The sequence below is a fragment of the Chelonia mydas genome, chromosome 5, assembly GCF_015237465.2.
Source record: "Chelonia mydas isolate rCheMyd1 chromosome 5, rCheMyd1.pri.v2, whole genome shotgun sequence".
NCBI classification, from domain to species: domain Eukaryota; kingdom Metazoa; phylum Chordata; order Testudines; family Cheloniidae; genus Chelonia; species Chelonia mydas.
In genome coordinates this window covers 98,228,848-98,254,184 of record NC_051245.2, presented here as the reverse complement: position 1 = coordinate 98,254,184, position 25,337 = coordinate 98,228,848, and the positions used below count along the sequence as shown (strand labels likewise).

The 25,337-nt window shown below is 45.1% G+C and overlaps 1 protein-coding gene across 1 annotated transcript in view; it reads right to left on the bottom strand.

Annotated features, from left to right (window-relative positions):
* DMRT1 (doublesex and mab-3 related transcription factor 1) overlaps positions 1–25,337 on the bottom strand; it is an 84,402-nt gene that overhangs the window by 47,310 nt on the left and 11,755 nt on the right. The window contains exon 3 of the mRNA XM_007065580.4: positions 7,165–7,448. Within this exon, the coding sequence (XP_007065642.2) occupies positions 7,165–7,448 (284 nt within the window). The remainder of the gene's footprint in view (positions 1–7,164; positions 7,449–25,337) is intronic.

The following is a 25,337-nucleotide window of genomic DNA, read 5'->3' as shown; positions in this document are numbered from 1 at the left end:
CAGAAACATTAGGATACTTTTAGCATAAATCTGTAATGTGAAGGGTATCTTATGAATATGGTACATAATATATTGCTTACAGGGCACGTTGGGATGCTTTCGGGTTACTTGTGAAATGCATGTATACATTTAGGTAAGTTTCACTCTATGCGTAAGATTCTGACTGCGTATTTTTATAAATGGGATTTATAAAAAGATTTATGAAGAAAAAATTATGTCAAAATAACAGGAGAGAGACACTACAAAAGGTGATGGGAACAACACATTTTAGAGACGGTGGCTATTCTTAGAGTTCACACTCCTAACTGCTTGATCACAGCTCTGCCTTTGAAACCCACAAAAAAAAATTTCTGGATGCCATGTTTTATAACTTCTTAATAAATGAGGTATTTAGGTCAACAGCCTTAATCACACATTTTAGAATTAACAGTATATTTCTTCTCCGTACAATAAATTAATTTCTCTGTTTGACCTTACGTGGTGGTTCTTTCAGATTTTCTGCCTACATTGCCATAGGAAGGAATGAAAATGGAGGTTTTTGGAAGTGAACATGGTGATCGTAAAAGTTGCATTTTAAAAATAAAGCTTCAACTTTTCAGTTTTGGATCCAGAAAGTACCTGAAATCCAGAGGCTTTGTAAAAAGCTTTTGAGAGCTTTCTCCCTTCCCTAACCCTTACTGAAAGTACACTGGCCCACCCTCCCGACATAACAGAAGCCCTCTTCAGAGAAGACCCAGCAGCCCTCCCAACCAAAGAAGGCGTCTTCTGAAGGAAAGCTGATCGACTTAGCCAGACTTTTGACGAGCCTGGCAGCAGGGCGTGGAAGGATGTAAAAACCTGCGGGAGGGGCATCACGTTCAGAAGCCAGCATTATCCTTCTGCTGTGACTGTTGGCGCAGCAGTTATCATGATCCACTGCCTTCTTATAGGAGAGAATTTAAGCCTGACTAGATACAAACTGTGCCAATTTTTGTTCTTTAGGTCAAGAAGACTGAAGCCATCTCAACATTTATCGTTTACCTCCAGCTAAACAGGTGTCAGTGGCACTGGTCCCAGAGACAGCAATTCACCAACTTCCATTAAAACATTAACGTGTGCGGGCTTGCAGTGCCAATGCTGTTCAACTCATTTCACTGTTAATTGGATATAAGGCACGAATTTCTGTTGCAATGACCAGAGGGAGGGCCCAGTCGCCAAGTGCAGAAATAGAACAAAATGAGATGGATAGTAACTGTTAAGCCTGTTACATTTCTTCCACCTTCCCGCTCTTGTGCACACGCGAGTACTTTTTTGTTTATTAAATAATATTTAACACTCCACATCAGGTCTTATTTGAACATCTGCCTTAAACTGGCAAGAAAACCTGGCTTTAAGGAACTAAAAACATATCAGATAACGCTGCCAGTGTTGCTCTCTTGAACACTACCATCTTCCTTGTGCTTATCACATTGTGACGGATACAGCTTCCTGAGTAATTATATACAAACAAATGAACCCTCCAGAGAAATACCACAAGTCCAAACTTTCCCCCACAGGAATCCAAGCAAGTACATGAGCTCCTGCAAAGAACAAAGACTAATGAAATCTGACATTAATCTACATTAAAAATTCAGTGATTCAGTTTATTTGCCAAATCTCAATGATGCATTAATCTTCTTCCCATCCCATGCACACACTCGTGTTCCCTCCCCAATCGCTTTTCCCTGCTCCCTAAATTCATTTCTCTAGCCCCAACAGCAAACAGCTGAGCTACTAAAGCCCTGTCTATACACAAAAGTTGTACTGCTTTAACTATCTTGGTACAGTTAAAGTAGCTCCAGCCTTTCCCCTACCCCCAGCATGGAAATAGTTATTCCGGTATATAAATGGGCTTATAAATGTGCTTATATAGCTGATGCTGGGCTGCTAGTTTAACTACATCTACACTAAGGCTTTTGTCAGCATCATTCTGGCAGCAAAATAAATAAATAATAAATCATTCCCCCGACCGACATAGCTATGCCCACAAACCTTTTAAATGTAGACCATGACTAACACACCTTTACACCGAGGTAACTGCGTCCACACTAGGAGTTGTACTGGTACGATTTCAACAAAAAATAAAATCACGCCCCCCTCACCAAAATCATGAGACTGCAACAAAAACTGTGTGTAGACTTGGCCTATGGAAGTTTCCCGGGCACAGCTATGTCATGAGAAGTGTGAAAAAATCACCCCCTAACTCAGGGGTGGCCAACCTGTGGCTCCAGAGCCACATGAGGTTCTTCAGAAGTTAATATGTGACTCCTCGCATAGGCACCAACTCCGGGGCTGGAGCTACAGACACCAGCTTTCCAATGTGCTGGGGGGTGGGGAGGTGCTCACTGCTCAACCCCTGACTCTGCCACAGGCCCTGCCCCTACTTCACTCCTTCCTGCAGGGCCCCCGCTTCTTCCTGCCTCCTTCCCTGACCCTGCCATGCCCTCGCTACTCCTTCTCCCCCCAGAGCCTCCTGCATGCCACAGGGGGTATGGGGAAGGATGGGGAGGCGCTGATCAGCAGGGCTGCTGGCAGGCAGGGGGAGCTGACAGGGGGCTGCTGACGTATTACTGCGGCTCTTTGGCAATGTACATTGGTAAATTCTGGCTCCTTCTCAGGCGCAGGCTGGCCACCCCTGCCCTAACTGATACAGCTCTGCTGGCAAAAGCCCTAGTGTAGATGCAGCTATACTGAACAAAGTCCTTTTGCCGGGGTGACTTATTCCATTTGCGGAATTGGTTTAAGCCACACTGACAAAAGCACTCTTCAGATAGTATAATTTGCATCTCCACTGGGGGGTTGCCAGTATAACTCTACCAATATATTAAAACCAGCTAATCCAACTAAGTGCAGATAAAAACCTTAGTCATCTCCTCTCTTCAGATCTTACTTTAAAAGACTCCTTTAACTTTTTCTTGCAATTGACACTGAAGTTTCACTCACCTTCCTCTTCACCACAATTTCCTATTCTTCCCACACTGGAACTAGTCTGCAGGGAGCTTTCCTTGACTATATGCAATACTGGCCACACATATGCTATACTCAACCACATACTGCAGTGGGAATCTAATTCCCACTTACTTTTAGTCTACTTCAGTGCAAAACACTGCTTTCCCTAATTGCCTGTATGAGAGTCACTGCCCCCCTGTGCTGTAAAAGGTTATCTATCCTATCTCTCATTATAAAGTATTTTATGGTAATTTTCACAACGGCTACATATAACAGTACGTTTGCACTGTTGTTGCAGGTGTGTTGGTCCCAGGATATTAAAGAGACAATGTGGGCGCAGTAATATCTTTTATTGGACAAACTTCTGTTGGTGAGAGAGACACGCTTTCAAGTTACACAGATGTGAAGAAGAGCTCTTTGTAGCTTGAAAGCTTGTCTCTCGCACTAACAGAAACTGGCCCAATAAAAGTGATTACCTCACCCACCTTGTCTCTCTGTTATAACAGTATGTCAGTCACATGATTCCTAACTCTTCAGACAACACCATTCCTTCCTGCAGTTCCTCACAGTGACAAGCAGCAGGTCTTAGTGACTGTGCTTTCCACTGTCTGGCAGAAGACCTATGTTCAATTTTGGGGCCATTCTCACTAACTTGCCCATTTGAGCCTGGGACAGCTATGCCGGCAACAGGGAGAAGTTAATGCCTCAAATCTCTTAGCAGTGACTTTTGGCCGGAACAGCACTGATGGATTCCAAAAGGATTCTCAGCCAGTCCTTGTTGGCCAGTAAGATCATGGGCCAGATCCTCAGTTGGTGAAAAGTGGTTTAGCTCTACTGTCTTGAACACAGCTGGACCTATACAGACCAGCGGAGGATTTGGCTCAATTACTGTATTCTGAGTCTCAAGGCAGTGGTGTTAAAGTGTTAGCAAAAGGGTAATAGTCCTCTATGTATGTTACATTTAATTGCTGTTCTCCGTATCCAACTGCTGTCAATAGCAGAAAAGCGGGCATTTAAAATTTGCAGCTGGCTTAGCTCCGCCAGTAGGAGTTAAAGCTTTTCCAAGACCCAAGGAAATGAAACTGGTGAGGAAACAAAAAATCTTGAGTTTCTAAAACAAGCGCTTAACAAAAAAGATTATTCCCCCCCACAAATATTGTTAAAAACAATGCCATATATTTTAAACATCTGGGGCACCGTAACTCAGAAGATAGGTAAATGAGACATGTATAAAGATCTATAACAATACTTAATATCATAGTGAGCCAAAGCTCACCTCAAGCCACAGATACATAGAATTCATGTGTTTAAAAATAATCTAGATTCAAGTTTACACTACACATCAGAACACAGTAGCTTAGATACTATCTCCACTATGCAGTGCATAATGTCTTCCATATAGCTCTTCATGCAGCAGCTAGCTCTCATGCAACTCTTCAGACTACACGCATATGCTATGTATTATGTCAACTCATGCACCCCTCACTTTCCATTGTTTTTCTCAGTTAGTGAGGCAACCACAGGAAGGATCACTATTAGGTTGGAGGAGTTGTGAACTACATGATTGACAGTCCATTTTAATAACATATTGTTCACGATGCAAGTATTATGACTTATTATTTTCGTGGCGGTAGCTCTAGGAGCTCCAGCCATGGACTAGGACCCCATTGTGCTAGGGGCTGTACAAACACAGCTTTACACTGAAAGGCAGAATAGATAACATTTTACAAGCTATATCGTATTGCATCATATCATGTTAACCAAACAAGTAACACTTGGGTTGAACAAAATTAAGAGCAGTAAACCAATGATACTGCACAGTCCTGTCATGAGTGAAATCCAGATCCACCTCCCTCTGTGTGACCTGTCTGAGTATTCTTGAATACAACACTAGAACAGCCTCTAACAACCACTTGGGTAAGGGGCAGCACCAGTTTTCACGTGTGTACACGTATAAGTGGAGGGAGCAAATCACTCTTGTCTGAACGAAGCTGTCTCAGCATTGAGTTCAGGCACAGGGGGGCCAGCCAGTTCTTTTCTCAGAAAAACAGGAATGATCTCCGGGGTGAAGGACTTTAAGAGGAAAAAACAGAGACTGTCATGAAGCCATGGCCTTGAACCTACCCCCTTCCTTCAAGAGTTGCCCTTAATCTGGGTTTCCAAAAGGGCCTTTCCATGCGGAGGAAGTGAAAAAAGGATTATGCAACATTTGGGAAACCTCACTCGAAGAGTATTATAAGTGGGGACAGGAACTATGCTGATGTTTCTAGTACCTACTGTACTGGAACGCAAAACATTTCCAGTGCTGCCCCATAGCTCAAATGTGAATGGATCAAACCTCTCCCTTCAGGGCGATATCTTTTTGTCCCCTTAAAGAAATGAGGATTTTCTGGCAATTTACCTTTCTTTTTTGGGGGGGGGGGGCGGGGGGGGGAGGGGTGTCACAGTGGAGCCTCTGAAGAAGGACCCTTCTCTTCTCCATGTGGGAATGTCTACACTTGGAGCTGGGAGGAGGGGGTGATTCCCAGCTCACACAGACATATTCATGCTAGCTCCCATCGAGTTTGTACACTAAAAATAGTAGCGTAGCCAGAGTAATGGCCTGGGCTAGCCATGCCAAGTATATATCCATAGTGTCCAGACTAACATGGCTAACCCGTGCTACCGCAGCGACATTATTACTTTTAGAGTGTTAGCACGAGTATGTCTACGAGAGCTGGAAATCAAACCCTTGGCTGTAAGTGTTACTACTGTGTTGTGCACCCTCGTGCTTTGCAAGAGGGAGACAAGTAACCCAGGGAAGTTGGGAGCCATAAAGGGTGTGGCTGCATGGGGAGCACTTCCAAAGGAGGGTGAGGAATATGCAGCGTGAGGTGGAGAGTGGCACTGAGTGACTGCATTTCCTACTCTTGATTTCTCTTTCTCTGACCAGACAACTGCTCACTGTCTCAGATTTTCTTCTTCTTTTTTTTTTTTGGCCAGTCTCTGACCTCAAATAACCCTTGGTCCTTCTCCAGACTGGGAAATGGAGCTTGAAAAAGGTAAAAAATAAAATTGCTACAGGAATAGCTCATTTGGCTTAGGGGGTTCAAAATACAATGAACCGACTGTTTGTGGGCCAACCTGGAACAGCCTCTTTTCCAACTTCACACTTGCAGTTCTGTAGCTGTGTATGTGTAAATCACGCGAAAATGGATATTCACATTGCTGACTGGAAATTTTTCAACAAAATGTTTGTGATGGAAAATGCTGATTTGCTGAAATCGAAACTTTTGTGGGAAAGGATTGGTTGTGAAGAATTTTCAATTCCAAAATTTCTTAAAAAACAGCTTTGCAACTCATTTTTTAAATGAAAAATTCCACTTTTCCTGTTTGAAATGACTTTTCATTTAGAAATTTAAGCTATTTAATTATTTAAAAAAATGTAAAAACATTAAAAAATGGTTGATTTCCCCTTAAGCCCTGCCTACCTCTTTGAACATTCAGGGGTTAATATTATTTCCAGTTAAGGGGGAGAGGTTGGGTTTAATGTTGCATATAATAGTGGTACACACAGCTTAAAAAATGCCTCAGGGCTGGCCTACCAAGCACAAACTGTTACATGGAGGAGCCAAGTCCAATTCCCTTCTTCCTGGCAGAGTTAACATTCACATGAAGAACAGCTTTGTGTCATGCTCAATTGACCCTTGCCAGCCAATCAAAGAGCGGCATGGACTGTTTTAGCAGGCTGGGAGGCGGGGTCACTTCTATGTATGGTCTTTGAAGGGGAATAATAAAAGAGAAATGAAGAGAGATCCTAAAGAACACAGTCTCTCCAGAACGCCACCCTGAGCTCTCAGGCTGGTAAATTTACTAATTATAATGGTTTTATTTCCGGAAACAAACCCTTACTAAATGAATATTTAATTATAAACGGAAAATAAAAAGAAATTGAGCGGAAACCCCTTCCAGTTGCATTGACAGCCTGTCACATGGCTTTCATAATGCCTTCGGATCCCAGGACATTTCTTTCTTTCTTTCTTTTTAAACACACCCTAACACACATCTAGAGTCTGGTTCCAATCTCACACGGCTGAGAACTACAGCCACTACACTGAAGCGAATGGCGTTCCATCAGGGTAAATGAGATTCGAATCAGGCTCATGGACCCCAGCACATTTCACACAGAATGCCAACATCATTTCTGTTACACAGTACCTGCCATTGGTTTCCTGACTGGCTTGACATGTATGTGGCTGGGAGGCTTCGCAGGCTGTTTTTCACAGGGGACCCTACTAGTGTGCCCCCCATGTCACTAGAGGAGGATTCACTGGCCACTGCCATCTGGTACTGGGAGTAGTTGTAAAGGTTGTTGTAGTAAGGATACAGAGATGGCTGGTAAAAACTGCTGTAGTAGGTGGAGTCCACAACCAAGTCAGATGTGCTCTCCAGATGCCCTCTGCTGGTGATGGAAGGAATGTCCTGAATGAGCATCCGTCCCTCTGAAAAGAAAAAAAACCAAACCACAGCTGGTTATGAAACAGGAGGGTCCATAAAGAACGTTATCTTTCACTAAGCTGCTTCTCCATCTGCTGGCTCGACAGGGGGTGACAGATCAGAAAAGGTGAAAGCTGAAGGGAGGCAGCGCTTGCTGTTCGTTGGAGCGTCAGCAGGCAGATATTCATTCAGAGGCAAGGCTGAGCCTGAAAGACCTTTCCCACTGACTATCTCACCTGAGGCAAAACCGACTAGAAGGTTAGAGATTGGGCCAGAACCTCAGCAGGTGTAAACTCGAATGAAATACATTTACACCATTACATTTTAAAAGCGCATCATAGCTATATGTCAAGTCTGAATTAACTTAAAAACAGAAAGATTCTGACCTCAGGCTGACACCGGTTCCCTTCATTCACCCCTTTGGACCTGGTTATCTGCAGGTGACAGTTGGGGCACTCTATAAACATGGCTTTAGAACAGGGGGGAGGACGTGTGTACATGCCACACAAGCTGTGATACCCAGGGGACAGCAGATCAAGCCATGGCAATCCAAACTCTGATTTGTTGGGGGTGGCTAAGACTAGTTTCAGCAGGGACACTCAACCCCTTTCCTCTAGAAACACTCAAAATGCAGCCATGTTTTTCTCAGGCAATCACCCACACCCGAATCCCTTGCACCAGTTTCCACGGCACTGCAGAAAGAGGTGCTGATTATTTTGTTGCTTCACAGGATTCCTGACTGTGCTCTCAATCTCACTCCTGACTGCTTAGATTGTGTGCTGCCAACACCACATCCCTCCCCTACTGTCTGAAGAAAGAAGGTTCCATCCTCTTTCCTTCCCCTCCTGCTGAGAAGGGAGTCAGGCTCCAACTTCATTCTCAGCTGCTAATGCATGAATGGGTAAGTTCCCATCCCTCTATACTAGCCCAGGCCAGGTCTGGTGTCTTGTGACTCCTCTGAGGGGAAGGGGATTGTCCTTTAATACTTTGCAGTTGCTTAACACCCTTACTCTGTCTCATACACATGCATCAGGTCTGTGCAGTGCTCACACAGTCACATGCATTTAAAGGCACTAATATAAGAGTACAGGAAACAACGCTGTAACTTTTCAAGGTGTATTATTGATACAGTGGGGAATAGGGCTAAGTACTTAACAAGGGTGTATTTTATCAGAGGCACAAACACTTCAGAACTCCACTACTTGGTTCTGTCATTGAGTCACTTGGCCCTCTACACTAGGGATGTTTCCCCCCCATCACCAATACCATTCCAGCTTCAGTGGTGTCTGCAACGTTACAATCCTGAGTGCAGACAGCTGCTGCTGCTGTTTTTAACACGATGTAGATTAGATCTGTTCTGAGCAGGGTGACATGACAGGGTGCTAACAAGGACAGGGCTGACCTTTCTATTCTAGGCCTTCCAATATTGTAGACACTTTCAGAGCTGAACCAGTGCTAACAATGGTAAGGGAATGTTTATACAAAATCCCTAACGTAGACAGAGCCTGTGTGATCTTGGTCAAGTCACTTAATATTTCTCTGCCCCAATAACCAACTCTGCGAACTGGACACAACAGTATTTACCTACCTCTCATGAACCCTCAGTTGTAAAGCATTATATCTGAGCTCCATTCCAGCTGCAAATGTTCAATAGTACCATTTATTACAGGTTTCAACCCAACCCTGCCTCCCTTCCCGGCTTGAAATTAAGATCCCTCACAATCAACAGTTGTATCACTCCAGGTCTATAGTGCAGTTCCATCCCTGCTGTAACTCCGTTGAGTTCACTGGAGTTTATCTTTGCACATGTCAAAACAAAGCAACTTGCTAATTCAAATACTGTGTGTCTTCTCTCCGTCCTGACTCTCCCAATCCCGAGGCTCTACCCGAGTGCAAATCCAGCCATTTGGGCACTTACATTCTGAACATTTCTCAAACCTACACCACAACATTTGTGCAAGTGAGGCGACTAGAGCCCTGCTTAGAGGTATCAGGTCAGGTAAGCAGAGACCTTGCCCATAGAGCTCTATTATTGCACCTCCATCCCAGTTTTTGGTGCTGTTGTTATTCCACGCCTGTCTCTCTGCTCAGCAGAGTCTGCCAGTTTTATCTCCAAGTTCATCCCCTCCGGGACTTTGGCGAAATCCGAACTCAGGTGACTGGAACTGAAAAGCTAGTCAATCACACAAATCCCTGGACTACCTTGACCCCAAACTTAGGTTTTGAATAATATCCCAGACAGGCTGTTCGGCTTCGCATACTACTTGTCAACAGCCAAATGTAATGTCCTCCATCCTTTCCCCTGCTGGGATACAGATTTTACAGGAGATAGATGGTAAGGCAAGGCAGACTTGGCTGGCGGGGGCACTTTGTGCCTGTGGAGGGACGGAGCAAGCATATGGGGGGGGAGAGGGGTTACAGTTGCAGTGGGGGAGGTTTAGGTTGGATATTAGGAAAAACTTTTTCACTAGGAGGGTGGTGAGACACTGGAATGCGTTACTTAGGGAGGTGGTAGAATCTCCTTCCTTGGAAGTTTTTAAGGTCAGGCTTGACAAAGCCTTGGCTGGGATGATTTGATTGGGGATTGGTCCTGCTTTGAGCAGGGGGTTGGACTAGATGACCTCCTGAGGTCCCTTCCAACCCTGATATTCTATGATTCTATACTCACATGCAGCACTTGCTGCACTTTTAGAAAGGGTGTTGTGTTCCCTATAGCCTCAGCAACAGCCTCCTGGTGCTTGCAAAGGTCTTTCATGGTGGGAAGGGCTGGAGCAGGGGTACAGCCGTGGTCATGCCCCAAATCCCTCAAACACACCCCTTCTGGGTGTTCAGTACTGCTGGCAAGGCTAGCGCTCTCCCTTCCCAGAAAAGAGGCACTGGGTGCAGCATTATGGCTGCCTCTTTCATAGGAGCACAAAGAGAGCTAAAAGCTTCATGCATGTTCTTCCCCCTCTACAGCATACCCAGGCTGGGCCGCCATAATTTGGAGTTTACTGAGTTAAGGGGTTGACTTGCCAACACCCTCTTTTTTCCTGACGTGGTTGTGCTGTTATCCCTGGTGGCTTAGTGCTTGGGCCCCATGATGAATCTATTGGTCTCGTCCCTTGTGTCTCCTGCCATCTTTTGCTCTCTAATAATCTGTACAATCCTATGAGCTGCTCTTTTAAGACTCATCAGTTCGCCGGTTCACTCACCCACCCACTCACCCACATGCATAAATCCCAAACTGTCAGATGCCTGGGATGTTTTTCTTTCATGAACATGAAATTATGGAACCCACAATTCTTATAATGGGCCTGACAAACATCCCCCCATGAGCTACAGCCAGAGGGCTGGGAAGCACTCCTAACAACACACCAGAAAAGCAGGAGACATGGAACATAAGAAGAAAGTTCAGGGAAAGTATAATGGCCTCCCCTGGCTGGAGCAACTCCTAGTGACTGCAGTGGGCTTTGGAGCAGACCCAAATGCTCTTGCCACATGAGATAAGGCAGAAGAGTGAGGCCACAGTGAGGTCTCATGGCGTTACCATGTTATATTCCAAAAGATGTAGGAAATCGCAATATCATGCAAAGAGCAGCTGAGAACTAGCACAGGCTCCAGCCAACTCCTGCACCCTGGATTTAAAACCTAAGCGCTTTTCTTTGCAGCCATGCATGGTGACTGGTTACTGCCTTTCCCTGGAGTATTCTTGGCTAGATTCAGGGCTGCATATCCTCAGAGATACAACACAGAAGGCATAGCTTTATGGCATCTTTGCACCACCTGGATTCTGGGCTACTGTTGCGGCCCAAAATAGCCTTTGGTGAAAGTTGGAGCAGCCTCAGGGATTACTCTGATTCACAGCACACTTGTGCTGGTGCTGGCTGCTCTGAGACCTAGGACCACAAGCATCTTCCTGCTCCTGGTATACACCAGACGCTGGGGCTGCAAGGAGACACTTGCTCCTACGATGCTGGTGTTCCCTGGGAATTCTCTCTCAGAATGGTGTGCCCCTGAATGACGCACAGGGGCAAGATTAGGGACCAGAATCAGGCCCTCTACCTTTAAAATACTTAACCACATCTTCTCCCTGTATTTTCCTTCTATTTCCCTGACTGAATTGTATCCCCTGAAGCAAAGCCGGACACTGCACTTCCAAAAGAGAGGATTTTGTGCTTGAAGGAGAGACTTTTAGGCATTTAATCTGCCTGCATCTCTACCAGCTCTTAAACTAAACAGGGTCAGGATGAGAGACTGCCTAACTGGGAGAGCCTCAAGGGAAAGCTAGGTGCTGGTGGGGGTGGTTACTCAGTCTCTGGCCCATTCCACTGAGTTCCACCATAGTGCTGGAAGCGCTGTACTGGTTAGGAACTGTGTTGTACATCAGACTGAAAACCAAGTCCTTGCCCACTCGTTGTCAGTAAAGGACCCCCAGTGCTGAATTTATTAAAGAAGAGTTGTCAGGCAGGTTGCATTCTGCTAATTACAGCCTGCCTAGATTGACTCCGTGGTTTTCATTTAATAAGCTATTTTTCATCTGTTTCCCGCAAATAAAACCCTCGGCACTTGTACAGTGCTGCTGGCAGACTGGCTGCTGCTTTCTCATGCCAGACAATGACTGTCTCATGGATTTCTGCGGAGAACAAAGTGATCTCTGCACATGAGGGGTGCATCACGCCAGTGGGAGCTCAATATTAGGCACAATGCTCCAAGGAGAACAACTGATACTACATCTTTTAACCAGCTGCCTCATGTGCTCCCAACTCTGCCCTTCCCTGCACCCTTGGGAAGGTTAGTGGTTGCTGCAGGTGCTAGCCTTATACTGTCCTTGGTTGTCCCTGGTCCCCGTGCTTGGGAGCCAGGAGAGGTTCTTTACACCCTCTCCCTAGTCCTGTGCATGTGTGCAGGACCAGGACCAGCCTTGCCCTAAGTCTGCGAAGTATTCTGGGAGTTCAGATGCTGCATAGGTATAATCTTCTCCCAGCCTTTTTAAGGTACAGTAGTAATTTGTGCAACTGTAGCCAAAATGGGGTCAAGAACACTGGGTTCAACACCAAAGCAAAGCTGCAACCCACCAATGCACAAGTACGAGGAGAGAGGAGTTGGAAAAATCTTCCTCAGCCTTCAGGTCACTGAGGAGGGCACGCCTTATGGCCCCACACGTGTCCTCCCCGACACCGGTCAGTGATGCTGGCACACCATACAGCACCACCCGCCTCTTTCTGCCCACCAGTCATGAGCGCCCATGCCATGTGGCACTGCCCACGTCTTCCCCCCATACTGGTCACTGATGCAGGCAAGCAATAGGGTGCCATCTGCCTCCTCCCCTCACTGGTCCCTGATTCATATACACTATACATGATTCATGTACACCACGTCTTCCCCCAGGCCGGTCTCTAATTCGGGCTTGCCATACAGTACCACCCCCCACACCCTCCCTCCCATCTGGCGCCCTTGGCAAGATGATGTTATCACTTCCCATTCTAGTCCTCATAAGCTGTACTTGATCACTAAGCTCACTTCTACCTGTTTACTTAGCCTTATACTGTATTTCTGCTACTTTTGTGCACTGAAGGATGTGGTGTGAAATATGACCCACTCTGAGATGGAAGATCAATATACCTCATGATAAATACTATTATTGATCTTTCGGTGTTGTACACGGCTCTTCAGGTCTATGGCATATTAACAGTAATTAACCAGTAATTCATTTCAGGAGGGTTGAGATTTTTTTTTTTTAAAAAGAGGCAAGATCCTGGGTCAGCCACACCTAAGAGTCCTATATATCCACATCCCTGTGACAGGCCCAGATCCCATGCCTCTACTTAGCCACAGGCTTTAAAATAGTGCACCAGATCAACAGTCAGAATAAATCAGCATAGTATCATTCACTTCAACAGAGCTATGCCAACTTTTGGTTAAGAGTGATTGTTTTCATCACAGTAATGGTTCTATTTTACCATAAGCCAACTTCTATCACAGGAAAGAATCAGGCCACAACCATTTGAATAATTATTCATTCTTGAAATACTTGTCTTCAGCCCTCATAAAAGTCTAGGATCTGCACTTGAGAATTTCCCCCCTGCTCAGTTGAATGCATCCTAACTGCCCTATTAACCAGCCTGGCAATGCTGCCCCGGCTGTGTGTTAGTTCAATTCATGGCTGGCTCTGAAGTCGGACAGTAGCCTTGAAAGAGGCTGGTGTGAAATCACTCCCTAAAGTAATAATCAGAAATGCTGGAACAATATGTTTCTCCCACCAGACAGTCATGACAGAGCTATTTTAGATGTCAAACAAAGCTGGCACCATTAACTATTTTCTGCTTAGCCATCAGTGTTCTTTTGACTGGGGGATGTTGGAACAAAACCAAACCCTCACGTTTGTTCTGCCTTTAAAAATAAACTCAGCCTCTGAAAAGAACATTTCTGTGCTATTTCCCTTGTAAATTAGGGATTTGTTTTTGTTCCAGTGCTGAACTTTTAGCTCACTATAAAGTTAATGTGCTAGACAATGTGCATTCCAGGCAAGGCTGTGGGGCTGTGTATTTTCTGCCACCCCCCAAGATAGGCCATTATCCATAATTACCCATTACCATGCGTAATTATTTCTTCGAGCCTGGTTTCCGACCCCCAGGACTTTATGCCTTTACAGCTCACTGCACTATCTTATCAAATTTGTTAAGGAAGCTTTTCTGACCTTTAGAGCACTTGTCACTGTGCATACAAAAGCTGGCAGTAATTTGTTTAAGCATGTAGCATGTGATTTATTATGCAGACCCTACAAAGGGTATGTAACACATGGAGCAGTCTGAAACATTGCAAATCCCCCTCACCCCCCAAAAAATGTTTCTGTAATATTTTTTCTCTCTGTTAATAAAGGGCAGGCAGGAGGGTGGGACAATCCTCTTTAGCCTAAGCTGGGAAGTATAGTAGCAACAAATAGGTATGCCTGAATATTAGATCCTAGAGGTGCCAGCTGGTCTATTCTTCAACTCCACCTCTCCCTGTCTCTCATCCCAGTCCCATGAGCTTGATTCTTTCTTCACTTAGGCCAGTTTTACACCAGTGTAGCTCTGTTGAGCCTGATTCTCATTTACACTAAGGCCCTTTATACTGTTCTGGTAGCGTAAAGAGGCCCTAATGTGGGTGTAAATTACATTTATGTCTAATTTAAGGCCCCTTTACAGTGCCAGAGCAATGCAAAGGGGCCCTAGTGTAAATGAGAGTCAGGCCCAATTGGCTTCAGTGGAGTCACTCCTTATCTATACTAGTGAAAGTGACTGGAACATCAGGACTTCTGTGTTTACCTCCCTCAGACATCTAGCTAAGGGCCAGATTCTGATACTCACCATATGGCCTGATCTACTTTTAAAAGCTAGTATGGCACAGCTATAGTGCCAACCTAAACCCTGGTGTGGCTGCACCTAGATCGATGGAAGAATGCTTCTGTCTACCTAGCTACCGTCGCTCAGGGAGATGGAGTTCCTGTAGTGATGGGAAATCCCCTTCTGTCACTGAAGAGAGTCTCCATTATGACTCTACAGGAGCACTGCTATGGAGCCAGAGCCGTGCCGCGGCAGCACCTGCACTGTAGCTGTGGCCTGAGTATGGGTAACATCTTACCCCGTAAGTAGTCTCACTACTCCATGAGTAAGATACTAGTCACTGAGTCAGGGTGGCAGACTCTGATCCTCCATGAGAAGAAGCTGTCTCCAGAAAAAGCTATTTACCCAGAAAAATAAATGAATTAAATAACGGGGTGGGGGGTGGGGAACTGACTCCCTAAGACACGTTTCTGATTTTTTTAAAATCGTTTTACGATGACTCTACAGATATAAATTTTGGAGGCGCTTTCTTTCTAATGCCCAATTTTCAGGTGTTTATAACTTTCTGGAGAAGTTCTCAGGCTTGTTCTTAGCCCAAAGGTGAATTTAAAATAACGAGAACATTAATTTATTGTTAAAGAAATTCCAATAAAAAGCCAGTTGGCCATTTTTAAATTACAGGATGAAAGTGGAGTTTTCCCCCCTGTTTTAAGAAACTTCTCAGATGCTGTTCCTGCACTCCACAAGCTCAAAGAAATCCCTCACGATGGCCATGCTTTGCACAAGCACAAATGGCTACACACGCATGGCACGGAACCATGAATCAAGCCCGACAGGTGTGCAATGGTGTAGCTTCGTCGGTGCAACCCTCCCCCCTTTGCCCCCCCGCCCCACCAAAGCCCAATGTATAAAACAAAGGTATTCAAGACCCTTAAAAGGATTGCTTAAATTAGGCTCTCTGCAGACATGGAGATCTACCTCGGCCATTTTGCTCCTGCTATGAAGCGAGAGTGACAGAAGCCAATGCGCGACATCTCTGGATTTCTCCCCACGCTCAAGGAAATGACAATCCCATTAGGACTGGTTGATGCAGGTAACTCAAAGCATTCACATTTATAACTGCATGCTAAGTGGCAGAACACACGGACTAGAGACATGAATGGAGCTTGTTTAGCAGCAGAGGAGCTTGCACTTGTTCATTTTGACCTTTACACAGTAGGCCACACTTCTACCCTTGGAAGGAATTATTACTGAGGGCCAGTCACTGACATCCTAGTGCACTGAGAGAGTTAAAGGGCAATTGCACTCTAAGTGTCTCTGGGAAAATGACATTGTGGGGTTCCTGGCTCATTGTCTTTCAATACTCCTGCTCAAATACGCAAAGCTTACAAATGAAAGAGTTTTTTTTTCTAACTGCCAGCCTTGCAAACTCAGCCAAGCTAGGGTTTTTCCCTTCTTGCCCATCATCACCTGTAACAAAGGTTCTGCAGGCTAACCTGTGCCCTTGGCGATGCCTCTGCAGCACCAGGGTCTTCAGATGATGCCTTCAGTGACACAGGTCCAAGCCTGTTCCCTTCAATGGATTTGCACAGATGTAACTGATTGGAACTTAATAAATAATTCTATTGTTGATGCACACGCAGGAAAATAACTCAGCTCTCTCGAAGCTGTGCAGGGCAAACAGGAGCAAAATGGAGCAAAAATGTACTATTGTCCAAAAGTTATTAGATATTGCTCTCAATACACACACAGGGAGCTGATCTGTTTGGTAAGAAGGTGCCAGTTTTACACAGCCACTTTTCAAAGTGTTTAAAAAAGGGCACAATGGAAGTATTATAGCCTTTCCAGGCCGGCTGTTATTCCACTTCAGCTGCAATATACAGGGACATACTTAACTGCTGCACCACTTCCTTATCTAACAACGTCTTTTTGAGGCACATCCCACCTGGCAACTCCTACCTCATCCTCATCTCTTCTCACTCTGATGCTAGCCCTTAAGACAAAACAACCAGTGATTAAGAATGTCTTCAAGTGATTTTTTTGACAACTCTCGAAAATATCTGGCATGTCCAGCCACACAGTCAGCGAGGGTGAGAAGCAATACTGCTAATTCTGTAAAGATTATCAAAAAGGCACAAGCATCATGTGAACGCTATCAGGAGAAAGCAGTCTGTGGGCAGGAGCTGGCTTTATCCGTAAAGACGTCAATGCCTAAACTCTTATGTTTCTCAAGGTTTATTCTACTGCCAGAAACAATACTGATTTTATACTGAAGGAATGAATATTATTTTCCCCCTCCAACAATAAGGCTGGAGTCATTATCTTGAGTTTACCAGCATAAGCAAATGCTTTCTGGTATACAGTTTTTTTCCAAGTTTGAGCTAAAATTAAGTTTTAAACCAATGTCAAATAGACTATATTTTTCTTGGCAAGAAAGGTGCAATATAAATTAAGAAATTAATTAAAAAGCAAGACGTTAAAAAGAACACTATTAAGATTGCAAGGTAAAGCACTCAGAAGGAGAACAGGGCAACATTTTTTGGACAAATAGTTTATTTGCCAAAAAATGCAGTTTCAGGTCAACTGAAACTATTGGTGAATTTGTGTTTAGTTTGTCAAATAGTTTCTACCGAACTGAAAAAGTCAAAACAGCTTGTTTTGGCCCAAGTAATTTCATTCAGATTTTCAGCATTTTGACAGAAGCATAGTAAAGGATTCACAAAATGGCCAGAGGCAGTAGCTTTGGCACCTCCCTTGTAAGCATTAGCTCAATGGTTAGCGGACCAATGTGGGAGACCCAGATTCAATTCCCCCCTCTGTCTGATGTGGAGAAAGGATCTGAATTTGCATCTCTGCTATTGCAGGAGAGTGCCCTAACCACTGGACTGTGGGATATTCTGGCATGTGGCTTTCTCCTCCTGAAGCTGTTCTACTATTTATGAATAACTAAATAGTCACTGGAACAGGGATTTGAACTTGGGTCTCCCATATCCTAACTAAGTGCCCTAACTACCAGACTATGCTGACAGAATGGTCCCTAATGTTGTTTTATCCTGTGCAGGTTAGAAGATCCCTGACCCTGTTCTAACCTATGCTGAAAGCTAAACTGGCCCCCAGAATCAAGGTGACCCAATTTCTGGAACTTCCTTAGTGTCCCAAGAATTATTGAAAAAGAAATCAACATTAGTGGTTCAGAGAGCTCCTTGGCCATCTCTTTCAAAACTCTTGGATACAAGTTATCTGCACCTGCTAATTTAAAATGTCTAGTTTTAGTAGCTGCTGTTTAACACCCTCCTTAGTTTTTGTTAGAATGGAAAGTATTTCATCTTCATCATATAATGTGACTACATCATCTGGCATTTCCACAGGTTTAGAACAGGAACATTTATTGAAACCTCCTTCATTTTCTGCATTACTATTGACAATTCTATCATTTCCATCAAGTAATGGTCCAATATTACTATTAGGATTCCTTTTGTTCTCATCATACGTTAAAAAAGTCACTGTAAGGTCTGTAGTTCACTTTAAACGACAAAAACTATTTTAAAAGGCAAAACAATTTGAGAAAATAACAAGGAGGCAGGAGGGCTGGCCAGTGGGTGGGACACTGTACGTTCGGAGGAAGCGTATGGCATAACCAGCTTCTCCGTTGTGCATTTATTTACATCCAACTCCTCCTGAAGTCACTGGAAACACCCCCACTGATTTCCGTGGAAGTGGATTGGGTCCAATTTGTTCATCCTTAAGCATGCACCTCTCAAAAAAATCTACTGCATGTGTTCAGTATTCAACATTAAAGTATTCCTAATTTTGTTAAATTATAAAAAACACTTTCCCCCCAAATCAAATAAAGACACCAGTCCTGATAGTTGACATATTATAGTCCTTCTTCAACTTACAAGGTGAGAGAGACAAGGTGGGTGAGGTAATATCTTTATTGGACCAACTTCTGTTGGTGAAAGAAACAAGCTTTCGAGCTATGGACCAGAAGAAGAGCTCTGTGTAGCTCGAAAGCTCATCTCTCTCTGCAACAGAAATTGATCCAATAAAAGTTATTACCTCACCAGTAGTTGATCCAATAAAAATACTACCTCTCATATACTGTCTCTCTCATATACTGGGACCAACATGGCTACAACAACACTACAAACAACTTGCAGAGTTGTCAGCAGTTTGTTACATTGCTGAGCAAAAAGGCGTAATTCAAAAATAACTGACATTTTGCTCAAACTTTCACACATAAAAAAATTCACCGTTGGACAGAGAGCAAGCATTCAAAATTTCTGACTAAGGCCCTGATCCTCCAAACTCATGCACATTTGTAACTTAATGCATAGGGATATTTATACTCAATGGGACTGTTCATGTGCATAGAATTACCAACATGTAGGAGTGTTTGCCTGACTGGGGCCCAAAAGGTTAGTGTTTTAGAAAATTATGAGCATGTAAAAATAAGGGGTTGTAATGAAATGTAGTTTTCAACCTCACTGCACTTGCTATGAGCATGACGTGTGTGTGTGTGTGTGTGTGAGTGAGAGAGAGAGAGAGAGAGAGAGAGAGAAAACTACAAATATTTAAATATACTATAATATAACATATGAGAATTAAATTTTTAATAGGAACATCGGTTAAATAACGCAAGAACTTCTCTTAAAAGAGGAAGAAATATTATGGAAAAAGAAATTGGGAAAGAAAACTAAAAGCCCAGACAATGATAAGAAACACATCCTGCAGATTCAGAGGAGCAAACACGAGAGGAGGAGAAACAAAACCAGTATGGATTTAAGTCATTAACAAGAAGATCAAAGAAAACATTAGTAGGGAGGCATAGCTTTACAAGTATCTGAGATAGAAGACCTTGGAGGAAATATGACTGGGATAAAATCATTATAGCTCACACTAAAAATAACAAAGGGAGTAAGCTTATGGTCGGAATGCTAGAGACCACTTGATTAGAAGCAACATGATGACAGAAATCAAAAAGGTTTCTGAAAAACACCAACTAGTAATAATGGGAGAGGTTTTTTTCTTTTTATTATGCAGACACACTCTTGGTAGCGATATGACTAGAAATGGTATAGAACCATCTATATGTATATAGTGGCCTGCATCAGTGAGTGCAAATAACTTGCACACACAATTCCTGCATGTGATTACTAGTGTATGCAAGCAGTAGAATTTATACTTGCAAAAACATGTGTCCATGAAAATGCAAACTGACCACAAACGACTTTTGTTCATGCACAATCTATCAGTTACATACAAAAGCAATAATGCACAGCAACTGAGGGCCAGATCTTTGGAGCTATGATGTTTTGCAGCAGCTGAGGATCTGGATCTGAGCGTGTAAATGGCCTGTGTATACAGAGAAACCTGGTAGAGGCCTCTCTGAAAATTTAGCCAAAGGTATCAAGGAGAATTAGAAAGGAAGTTAGGGCAAATTTTTCAAACAGGGTGCCTAAACTGAGACACATAAAAACCATATTTAAATATCTAAATAAATCAGCTGATTCAAAGCTCTTGATACCCTGCAGCTCTCAATGGTTCAGAGTCAACAGAAATTAGGCTGTTTATTTAGGTGCATAAGTCTAGATCGGGGTGGCCAACCTGTGGCTCCAGAGCCACATGCGGCTCTTCAGAAGTTAATATGTGACTCCTTGTATAGGCACCGACTCCGGGGCTGGAGCTACAGGCGCCAACTTTCCAACGGCCCAGGGGGTGCTCACTGCTCAACCCCTGGCTCTGCCACAGGCCCTACCCCCACTCCACCCCTTCCCCACCCCCCGAGGCCTGCCGTGCCCTCACTCCTCCCGCCCCCCCACCCCCGAGCCTCCTGCATGCCACGAAACAGCTGATGGGGAGGAAGGGGGAGGAGCTGATTGGTGCGGCTGCTGGTGGGTGAGAGGTGCTGGGAGAAGGGAGCTGATGGGGGGCTGCTGACATATTACTGTGGCTCTTTGGCAATGTACATTGGTAAATTCTGGCTCCTTCTCAGGCTCAGGTTGGCCACCCCTGGTCTAGATTTATGGGTGCCTATAGCGAGGCACCCAAGTTTGAAAATGCTGTCCTTAATTTTATGCAGCACAGAAGGTATGATTAAATGCAAAAACCCACCTTCCTTTACAAGCTGGGCACCTAAGTAGATATGAGCCTTCAAAAATCTCCTCCTGGATGTATGGTGGAATACCATGTGTGTAGGAATTCCATGAACTGATTGATCTAGTCAAATTTGTAATTTTGACTAATAGGAGAGCAAACACAAGTGAAAACAAGGACAATGCACTTCAGAGAGGAAAGACTGTATGGTACTAGGGTCTTTAAGGGTTGAGTTTCCCAGGCAGAGTCTGGGTGGGATGCTCTTATCGCTATTAACAAACAGCTGGAGTCAGACAGCAAATAAAGTAGAGCTCTTGCAAGCATTGTGTGATCATAGACTGAACACCACAGTTAAGACAAGTTTAGGGAAGGGGTGAATGTGAATAAGCATCAGAAAGAAAAAATCTAGAAAGAAAACGTTCAAAGCTAAGCTAGTGGTCACACAGACCATCTAGCAATAAATACACTAAATATGAAATAAGGGCCAATATGATGAATAAGTAGGCTTGGAAGAACTAGGTTTTGATCAGTAAATGTTGGTAAACATTGATTTCACAGTACATTCAAACCGATGCAGAAATATTTCCATTGATAATTCTAGAAATTCACAGATATGCAAAGCAGGAAAAATGCTAATTGCGACCTTCTTAGAATTTCAAACTTTGTATATTTTTACATGTGATGTTGACCCCCCACAATTATATGCAGCTGTGAAAATTTAAAATGGATAAAAATTGAAAAAAATGCTTAAAAATAAACATCAGTATTATCTGTCAAAATTATAAAACGAATAAAAATCAAATTCTGCCAAGCCTTTAAATAAGTAGGGCCCTACCCATTTCATGGTCCATTTTGGTCAATTTCATGGTCATAGGATTTTAAAAATAATAAATTTCATGATTTCAGCTATTTAAAGCCGAAATTTTATGGTGTTGTAATTGTAGGGGTCCTGATCCAAAAAAAAGTTGTGGGGGGTCGCAAGGTTATTGTAGGTGGCGTGGCGGTGCTGCTACCCTTACTTCCTCACTGCTGCTGGTGGTGGCGCTGCCTTCAGAGCTGGGCAGCTGGAGAGCAACGGCTGCTGGTCGGGAGCCCAGCTCTGAAGGCAGAACCGCTGCCAGCAGAAGCGCAGAAGTAAGGATGGCATGGTGTGGTATTGCCACCCTTACTTCTGCGCTGCTGCTGGCAGGGCACTGCCTTCAGAGCTGGGCACCTGGGCAACAGCCACTGTTCTCCAGCCACCCAACTCTGAAGGCAGCGTAGAAGTAAGGGTGGCAATACCATGACCCCTGTAAAATAACCTTGTGACCCACCCTGCAACTCCCTTTTGGATCAGGACCCCCAATTTGAGAAATGCTGGTCTCCCCCGTGATATCTGTATAGTATAGGGTAAAAATACACAAAAGACCAGATTTTTACAGGGGGAGACCAGATTTCACAGTCTGTGAATTTGATAGGGCCCTATAAATAAGGAAGGACTGTCAAAAAGTAAACAGAAAGAACCAGGATTTGTGAAGTATAAAATATGGGGCAAAGAAACAAATGGGACAGTGCCAGGATTTAATTAAGAAAGTGTGCAATAATCTTGCAGTCTCCACTTTTAATCTTGTTTTTTCTAAAAAAACAACAACAAACATTAGCAAAACACCACACATTCAGATAAATAATAGGAAAAATTTCAAGGGCACGGGAAGGAACAAGAGGTTAGGCACAGAGAGATTAATAATACAGTGTCCCTGTAAAAAATCATAATGGACCAAAATTCTTTGTCTCAGTGTTTATAACATATGCCAGGAACAGGTAACCCCCCAAATTCAGATGCAAATCTACTACCAATATCAGATTATGGGGGCAATTTTCAGAGGCACAAAGCACAGACAGGCAACCAACTCCCACTGGCTTTCAACGGGAGCCAGACACCTAGGGCAGATCCTTTGCTGGTGTAAATTGTCACCATTGAAGTCAATGGAGCACTATGACAGCTTACCCCAGCTGAGGATCTCTCTCATCTGTGCCTTTGAAAATCTCACTATATGTCAGAAACGCTGATCCAAAAGGAGCTGCAGACTCAGAGAAGCCCAAGTAAAAGAGGATCCACCATAATGTTCTGAAAAAAACAAGGAAATAATTTATCAGCATTTCCCCCCTGTATTAATCAAAGAAAGCCTTAGTAAAAGGAAACTTCTGAAGTACAGCAGGACCCAGGGAAAAGAGCCTCAGCACCAGCATGTGCCTTGGGTACTCCAAACACACTTATCCAGCCCCTGGCCAACGACAGCAAGATTTCGAGGCGTAGCGGCAGATGCAGCTCGCTGTTCCCACCAATGAGAAGTATGGCCCTAGTGCATTCACACTGTGTACAAACCCACTGGCTCCTCCTCCATTTCCATATGGCAATGCAGACAGCTCTCCCCAGCATATGCATCAGGGTGACGAATCCCCTTAACAAGCTCTTCTCTGGAGTTGGTGGGAAAACAGTTTTTAGCGACCTTCCTCCCCACTATCTCCCCCACATTGGTTAACTAGTTTTTCAAAAAGTTTTGAAATTTCATCAGAAATGTTTAAGCAAGTTGAAAACTGGAAAAGAAAGTCATGAACATTTTACCCAAAGATTTCCCCTTGGACAATTTCAGTCTTGCTATAGTTCTGCTGCATTAGTATTTCCACAATGCTGTCTGGGCCTTAAGCAAGCATACGTGATACTTCAGGATTTAGGGGAGGGAGGGAGGGAGGGAGATATATATATGTAAATCTGTATGGAGGCCCGGGTAGGGAAGGCTGTGCCTCCCCAAACAGCCTGGCCCCCACCGCCTATCCGCCCCCTCCCACTTCCCGCTCCCTTACTGCCCCCCTCAGAACTCCCGACCCATCCAACCCCTCCCCGCTCCTTGTCCCCGACCGCCCCCTTCCAGGGACCCACCGCCCCCTGACAGGCCCCCCTGGGACTCCCACTCCCTGACAGCCCCTCCCCCTATCCAAACCCCCGCCCCCTGACAGGACCCCCAGGACTCCCACACCTATCCAACCCCTGTTCCCTGTCCCCTGACTGCCCTCCGGAACCCTCTGCCCCTTATCCAACCCCCTGGCCCCGGCCCCCTTACCGTGCCGCTCAGAGCAGCACGTCTGGCAGTCGCGCCGCCCGGCCAGAGCCGGACACACTGCTGCACTGCCCTGCAGGAACACGCCGCCCCGCCACCCAGAGCACTGTCCATGCAGCAGCGTGACTGCGGGGGTGGGGGAACAGCAGGAGTGGGGCCAGGGGCGAGCCTCCCTGGCTGGGAGCTCAGGGGCCGGGCAGGACGGGCCCACGGGCAGGATGTGGTCCGCCGGCCGTAGTTTGCCCACCTCTGTCCTCAACACCTCTTACAATCATGGGCACCAGGTTTGTATAATTTTTGGTGGTGCCCAGAATGGGTCCAAGCAGAGAAGTCCTGACAATAGGACAGACCAGGGCAACTGCCCTGGGCCCGCACTTTGTGGGGGCCTGTGCTTCAGGAGGACGCAGGGTCCAGGCCGGCCTGGGAGGGTTAGTGGGGCTCCTGGAGCCAGCAGCAGCGACCGATCCAGCCCCATCCCGCCCCGCTCTGCCCCATCCCACTGGCTCCCAATGTCACGCGGGGGCAGAAGCCAGAAAGAGGCAGGGCTGGGGTTTGGCGGAAGGGGTGGAATGGGGGCAAAGCAGGGTCAGGAAGAGGCGGAGCGGGGACTTGGGGGAAGGGGTGGAGTGGGGCAGAGGCAGAGCAGGGACAGAAAGAGGCGGAGCACGGCAGGGCAGGCTGGGGCCGGGTCGCTCGTGGCTGCCAGCACCAGGCCCCCCAGGCCGCCCTGGACCCAGTGTGCCCCTGAAGCACAGGGCCCCCCGAAGCACGGGGCCCAGGGCGGTTGCCCCGGTCCATCCTATGGACAGGACGGCTCTGAAAATATAAGCCCAAACATTGGTGAAGCTGGGCCCACGTTCCTCAATATTGGTGGAGCACAGGCTATAACTCGCGGCCTATGCTTACGATGCTTCACTTACCTCCTTGTCCTTAGGCAGGTCATTCTATTGCCTAACTGCACTTCCAGGTTGGAAAAAAAGTGTCTACTGTCTAATTTAATTTTTTCCTTTTTTTAGTTTCAAGCCATTGCTCCTTGTTATGCGGTCTCAAGTACTGTAAATAATCACTCCTCCTCCTTCATATTATTACTGCTCAGATATTTATAGACTGTAATATCCACCCTTAGTTTCCTTTTCGACAAGCCGTACATCATTTCTGCCACCCTTCTCTTGATTCTCTCAGATTTATCTATGCCCTTTTTATAATGAGATGCTCAGGAGTCTCTGCGGCATTCCTCAACATGGCTATACCAAAGCAACAAAGAGAGAAGCAGTAGTACCTCACTTGCTCGACAAGAGGTATCCCCTGTATAGAGAACTCACAGCAAGCAGAAGACTTGCCATGGTTGCAATGGCTGTGCACTGTGAGGTCACATCCACCCCACTGTCCAATA